The sequence below is a fragment of the Pediculus humanus genome, genomic scaffold (genome assembly GCF_000006295.1).
Source record: "Pediculus humanus corporis 1103172108180 genomic scaffold, whole genome shotgun sequence".
In the NCBI taxonomy this organism is placed as follows: domain Eukaryota; kingdom Metazoa; phylum Arthropoda; class Insecta; order Psocodea; family Pediculidae; genus Pediculus; species Pediculus humanus.
The window spans coordinates 260,889-267,728 of NW_002987750.1; the positions used below are offsets into that span (position 1 = coordinate 260,889).

The 6,840-nt window shown below is 29.8% G+C and overlaps 3 protein-coding genes across 3 annotated transcripts; 1 reads left to right on the forward strand and 2 right to left on the reverse strand.

Annotated features, from left to right (window-relative positions):
- Window positions 1-410: 410 nt before the first annotated feature.
- Phum_PHUM412750 (Ves G 5 allergen precursor, putative) lies at window positions 411-1,485 on the reverse strand (the record flags this gene model as incomplete). The annotated part of the gene is made up of 2 exons (XM_002428925.1): window positions 411-418; window positions 576-1,485. The coding sequence occupies 2 exons, from the start codon at window positions 1,483-1,485 to the stop codon at window positions 411-413; spliced, it is 918 nt and encodes a 305-aa protein (XP_002428970.1).
- A 336-nt stretch (window positions 1,486-1,821) lies between these two features.
- On the reverse strand, window positions 1,822-5,229 carry Phum_PHUM412760 (vacuolar protein sorting, putative; the record flags this gene model as incomplete). Its single annotated transcript, XM_002428926.1, has 11 exons — window positions 1,822-2,088; window positions 2,179-2,504; window positions 2,627-2,909; window positions 2,980-3,259; window positions 3,341-3,558; window positions 3,649-3,928; window positions 4,006-4,181; window positions 4,251-4,366; window positions 4,464-4,737; window positions 4,826-5,015; window positions 5,174-5,229. The coding sequence occupies 11 exons, from the start codon at window positions 5,227-5,229 to the stop codon at window positions 1,822-1,824; spliced, it is 2,466 nt and encodes an 821-aa protein (XP_002428971.1).
- Window positions 5,230-5,647: 418 nt separating this feature from the next.
- On the forward strand, window positions 5,648-6,583 carry Phum_PHUM412770 (transmembrane emp24 domain-containing protein 7 precursor, putative; the record flags this gene model as incomplete). Its single annotated transcript, XM_002428927.1, has 3 exons — window positions 5,648-5,803; window positions 5,987-6,232; window positions 6,347-6,583. 3 exons carry the CDS (start codon window positions 5,648-5,650, stop codon window positions 6,581-6,583), a joined length of 639 nt encoding a protein of 212 aa, XP_002428972.1.
- Between the last annotated feature and the right edge of the window lie 257 nt (window positions 6,584-6,840).

Consider the following 6,840-nt stretch of genomic DNA (forward strand, 5'->3'; position numbering starts at 1 on the left):
AGAGAAAATAATAATAATAATAATAATTTGAAAATTAAATCAATTTTTTTTTTTTTTTTACGCACGATCCACGATCCATTTTCTTATCAATACTTATTGTTATTTTATCGATTTATCGATTTATTGATTATTTATTTATTTTCTATTTTAATATAAATAAATTTAAATCTTTTACCTTTTTTTTTTTTGTAGAGTGTAGACTCGTTCAAAAAAATTTTTTTTCCCTGAAAAAAAAAAAAAATGTAAAAAAAAAGAAAAAGAAAATTATAAATATAAATAATAATAATAATAATAAAATTTATTTTAAATTTTTAATAACCCTTATTTATTTATTTATTTCGTTTCCATCATTACGTTTTATATATATATATATATATATATATATATATATATATATATATATATATATTTTAAATAACTGCAAGGAAAAATTACAGTTTCGTAAAATACAAAAAATAAAAAAGAAGCCATTTTATTATTATTATTATTATTATTATTTTAACAAATGCTCCACGAAAACGTTAATAATAATAAATAAAACACATAAAAATTATTTTTTATAGGTGATCCATTACTATCGACCGGTGTCAAATCGAAAAATTTAACATTTTCATCTTTTTGACGCGATCGATTTGAACTTTTACCCGTCATGTTGACTCTCACGATTCCCTCATCATCATCTGTACCATTGAATTCCGCGCAAAACATTTGAGAATTTTCATAATGGCAAAGAAGGGATAATCCCTTATCGATAATGTAAACGGATTCGTTTATTTTATTACCGATTGGAAAATAATAACAAATTAATTTAATAACCGTTTCGTTTTTTAAACAATCATCATCATCATCGCATTCTAACGATCTATTGTACTTGGATCTTCCGCAACCGATTTCGCTTGTGTTCCACCATATTGTTTGAACAACCGTCGAAAAATCATATTCATTCTCAATCGATGGCGGCCTATATCTCGATATCAAATCGTAATTTAAATAATTTAATCCATTAATCCATAATTTCATTAAATCATCTACCGAGTTATCATCATTATCATTAACAATCGCCACGTTTTCCCCTATCAAATCCCCTTTATCCAAATGATAATTATCATTTTTTTTTTCCCTTTCATATTTTTCGCATTCGATCGAACGATTTTGTGCCAATTCTGCCAAATTCTCGTTCCACGATAATTTTTTTAAAAAACGAGCTTTCGGTATCCTTTTATAAAATCCCAAAGTTAAATTATTACGCAAATCGTTGTGCGTGTCGACAATTTTCTTCTTTTCTTCAGACCTTAAATAATTATGTACTACTCGATGACCTTCGCATACATTTTCTATCGAATCCCGATTATGATACTCGCACGTTTTATTATCTACGTTTTTTTCCCCATTGCAATTCCCATCGTGGTCCTCGGGTAAAAAATAACAAACCGTACAACGTGACGTAAAAAACAATAATAACATAAACAATGTTTTTACCGCCATTATGTTGTAAGTAACAAATGATTGCCAATTTTTTTTTTTTCCTTTACAAAAAAAAAAAAAAAAAAAAAAAAAAAAAACTAAAACAATAACAAAAAAAAATTGAATTATTTTTATAAAAATAAAAAAAATTAAATTAATTTTTTCTTTCATTTTATTTTTGTAATTCTTTCCCCTCATTTTGAAATTAATTAAGGCCCAATTTAATTGTGTAAACTAAAAAACCCAACATTTTTTTTTTTTTTTTTTTATTAAATTTTCGTTGGGAAGGGTAAGGGGGGACCGTCATCCTCTTCATCTCCATCTTCATCTTCACCTCCATCTCCATCATCTCCATCATCAATTCGACCAAAACAATTTCGTCCTTTTACTCAATTGTCCAATGTACGAATTTAATTTTTCCAAAAGGGATTCGTCGCCATTTCCGCAATTGTTTTTCACGTACAACAACGCATCCAAATCCTTTTGTTCGAACGCGAATTGAACGGCTTGTTCGAACATTGATAACTTAACGTAATATTTCACTTTCGTTTCGTTCGATACTTTCGCTACGTATTTTTTAGCTTCCATTTTGTTGTCGTGTTTCAAACAAATTTCTACGAAAGGCTGTAATAATAAAAAAAAAAAAAAAAATTTCCCCGGTCATCAACTCGGGAATTTTAAAAAGAACAACAAAAAAAAAAAATTTTTTACAACCTCGTAACCGATGGGCGATTTATTTTTAGAAAATTTTTCCATTTCGTCCCAGTCGCCGAGTTCGGCCATTGTCATCAACCTGAGCCACCAAAACCTTCGATCCGGAACTTTGTATTCCGACCTTAATTTTTCCGCCAATTTTATTTCGGATAGAGTTAAAAGAAGGTGAAGAGTGTCGTGTAAACTCGAACCAACGAAATCCCTGTGAAATTTCTCTTCTAGATTTTTCTGATAGTTTAACAATTTCTGTTGTTCCTTGCACGTGTTGCTTAAAAAATCATTTTTCGCTTTCACGCAACAATCTATTGCCGAAGTGAGAGATGCGTCTTTTGACGAATTCTAATTGACAAAAAAATAAATTAGATTATTTTCTCTAAATGCCCCCTCCCCTCCCCTTTCCCCTCCCCCCCGCTGCTTGCCTTCGGATCGTAGAAATCTTTTATGAAACAAGCCGCTTGTGACAAATAATCATCTTCTTGACTGTAAATATCGCGAAGAGTTTCCGGAGTGTTTTCCCTGCAATATTTCAAATATAAACTTTGAGCCACCGGAAAAGCTCTTATCGTCATTTGAAAATCCGCCAATTGCATAGTTTCTCTCATTTTTAATATAACCGTGTGTATGAGATCCGTGTTTCCCGAATCCAATGCTCTTATCAAAGCCGGTTTCTGTTGGCCGAGTCTTAACAGTAGAGGAACTTGAAGAGCAGCCTGAGGTTCGTAATCTAAAAGCTGTAAAACAAAGAAATTCTCGTTAGAAAAACGTACGCGTAAATATTTGTACATCGATTTGAATTCTTACTTTGATTGCCAACTGAGTCCTGCCAGCATCAACGGCTTTGCTCGCGATGATACTATAAGAAACTCCGGGAGCGTACCCGAGTTTTTCAGCCATTTCTATTGCCACTTGCTCTTGATCCAAATGCGTTTGTTTGACTTTGTAGCAAGCCCAGTGAGCCAAAATCCGACTCGAACCTTCTTCTTCGGGTAATCTTAAATATTTTGCGACTTCTATCGCCCATTTATACTGACGTCTGGCCACTAGTCTATCCAAGAGAATTCTTAAAGAGAGATTGTGCAATCTGTTTATGGGATAATTAAGGAATCCGAACCAACTGTCGTGATAAAAAATACGTTTAAATAATTTTTTTAAAAAAGGATACTGGGAATAAGTGAGCGGAATTCCGATTTTTTTATTTCTCACGCCGTTGAGAACCCTGAGAATTCGACACATTTTAACATATGGCTCTGACGGTATATCCGGTGCAATCGTTTTCCCAAATTTTGCCGCTTTTAAAAGCATTTTTTGCACATCCGGATCAAATTCAAAACCTGCTGCTTTGACGCATTGATCGACTGCTTTCTCCAAATTATCGCTCACCTGAAAAAAAAAAAAAAAAAGAAGAAAAATTTAATTAATTAACCCTAATTATTTATTATCGGTCGATTTATACGTGTGGTGTGAACCTACTAAATCAATGTATTCGTACGAAGTGTGACTTTTTCTCTCGTACTGCTTACTAGCTTCTAATAAATAACTTCCAGGTTCCGTCGAATTGATACCAAATATTTCTTTAGTCACTTGAGGCACTTTTTGTATCATTTCATGCATGCTCGAACTTAATATTCTAACGCCATCAATTTCGGTAACTAAATGTACTGGTGTGGTAAAAAAGCTACTCTGAGCACCTCCTCTTTCGACTATGACCAACTGATTACCAGCATTAATTATAACAGCATCTGCACTGCACCTGAAATGATGATAATGATGATAATCATTAAAATCATTAATGGATTTAAAAAATTTATTTGTTTTCTTTCCTCTTACCAAACAATTTGTTTAGGTCTACAAGTGCAATTAGTGTTAACTTCGCAATACTTTTTTTCCAAATCTGAAGATCCCAACCACAGCATCATTGAATCCGATAAGAGAGCCAAATGTTTATTATCCAATGAAACGCACATATCGATGATTCCTTTGTAATTTTCTTGAAAATTTGGTTCCTATAAATTTTATTTTTACATTTGAAAACTAACAGTCGAAAGTTTTTTAAATCAATTTTAGAGACTCACCATTCTAATCGGATTAATTCCCTGCTTAAGTAAAAAAAGTTCTCTGCCTTTCGATATGATCACACTGGTTTCCCTTTCCGAAACTATTTCCCATCCGTTTAAAGGTTCGGAAGAATCTGTAAAATTATCATTCTATTTCACTTATACAAAAAATTTCAACGTTTAAATCGTGCATTTCAAAAAAAAAAAAAAATACATCAAACAAATATTTACTTGGTATTTGAGGAAATTGTTTTACTTTCGGATCTTTAACTGAATTAATTAAAAAAACTCTGAATTTGCTTGTTAAAACTGCTATGCCAGTCCCACTGAAACTGGGAAAAATTTTTGCTTCAATTATTTTCGTCACGCTGATTTCTTCTCCCATTGAAAATAAACCCTGTCTGTTACCAAACATGTCGTAAACAAGAACCGTACCATCATCCTTTAAACATAATAATTCTTCATCGGAAGACCATCCTATTTGTATGAGTGCTCCACTGTTCCACTGTAAAAAAAAAAATTGTGTTTTATTACTTATAATGATTCATGTATAAAACATAATGATGTAAACTTTATCCCATGTTAAAACTTACCACAATGGATGAGATAATATTCCCTGGAGAAGAAAATATTTGAATTAAAGGCTTTCCGGTAACTTGAACTTTAACTAATTTTTTTCTATCACGCATTATGGCGATGGGTCCTCCGTAGGGAGCGGCACTTACGACAATATTATCAATATCAATGTCGTGTGACCATTCCATTTGATATACTTCAAATTTCCTGTAGAAAAAAAAAAAAAAAAAAAATTAACAAAATTAAATTTTAAATTTCAATGAATTTATTTATATATATAGACTTATAAAAATGAAATAAAAAACATTTTTTAACATTTAATTTATCAACTGTCATTAATATCTTGTAATCGGTATATATCTTACCTAAAGTAAACATCATTTTCCAGAGAAACCCAATCTCCTGTTATTAAGCTAGACATTTTTAAAAATTAACCTTATTCAAAATAAAAAATGAAAAAAAAACGTCAAGATATATTTATAATAATAAAATGATAAAACATTTTTAAATAATTAAACAAATTCTTTTAGTAACGGAATAATATCATGATTAAATTAAATTCTACTACAAATATATGCAGGGATAAGTGATTTGACTTTTCAGGGCCCTAAAAAAAATTTTTTAAATGTAATTTAACATATAAATATCCGGCCACGTAAAAAAAAATTCACTGTCAATAAAATGGATACGAAGTAACGGGGTTTGGTTATTTCGGCTTTATTAAAGAGAAAAAAAAGAAAAAAAGAAAAAAAAACGGAAAATATTTATTGTGTATCACTGATAAGTTTTATTGAAATTCAATTTTAGTGTTATAAATGCTATAAATAAATTAATTTAATATGCATTTACGAATTGTGTTATTAACAATAACGGCTATAATAGCTTGTTTTGTTTCGGTTGCTGGCGTTGAGCTTACATTTGAATTAGGCGATAACGATAAACAATGTTTTTATGAAAATATTCCAATGAATATTTCTGTTACCTTAGAATTTCAGGTACTGTTAACGTGTAGCATTTAATGCAAAACGATGTGTTTTATTTTGATTTTGTCATAAGTTTGTAAAATAATACCTATTTTATTGGCGGAATTTACTATTAAAAAAAATCAAAAAATTTTTTGTTAAAATTAAGTTTGTGATTTTTTTTTACTAATTAATATTAATGACAAAAATTTTCAGGTCGTTACTGGAGGACAATATGATGTTGACGTTATTTTAGAGGCTCCAAATAAAGAAATAATTTATAAGCAAATAAAAACTCAATTCGATTCTCACGTATTCACACCCAAAATTCCAGGCATATATGCTGCTTGTTTTAGTAATGAATTTTCAACATTTTCACATAAGATAGTTTACATGAATTTTCAAGTAGGAGAAGAGCAGCCATTACCTGGATTAGGGGAACACATAACAGTTATGACACAGGTAAATCGATTATGACACAAATTACCAAACTGAATATTCGAAATGTTAAAATAAACATTTTAATTTCGAATTCTAAACAATCAGAGTTCAATTCCTTCATTTTTTTTTGTATAGATGGAATCATCAGCACAAGAAATACACAAACTCTTGGCCAAAATAGATGATTTTCAAACTCATCATAGGTTAAAAGAAGCTAAAGGAAGGAAAAGAGCAGAAGACCTTAACGAAAGAGTCATGTGGTGGAGTATATTAGAAACAATTCTTATACTAGTCAGTGCAATCGGTCAAGTGTTTATCGTTAAAAACTTTTTTTCCGAAAAAAAAACAATTCAAGTTTATGGTAAAAAATAAATTAATTAAATCCTTTTATTATTATTATTATTATTATGTGTTTATAGCTTATCATCAATTGTATGAACGAGGGAGAATATGTTATAAAAATATTTATTTTTAATTAGTTTTTTCTTTTTTTTCTCATCATCATCATCATTATTATTATTATTAAGTAATCTCATCTGTCGATTTTATTTTTTAAGGTGAAACAAAAGATTGGAAATAGATTTAATTAAATAAAAATATCAAATTGTGAAAATAGCTTTAAAATTGTC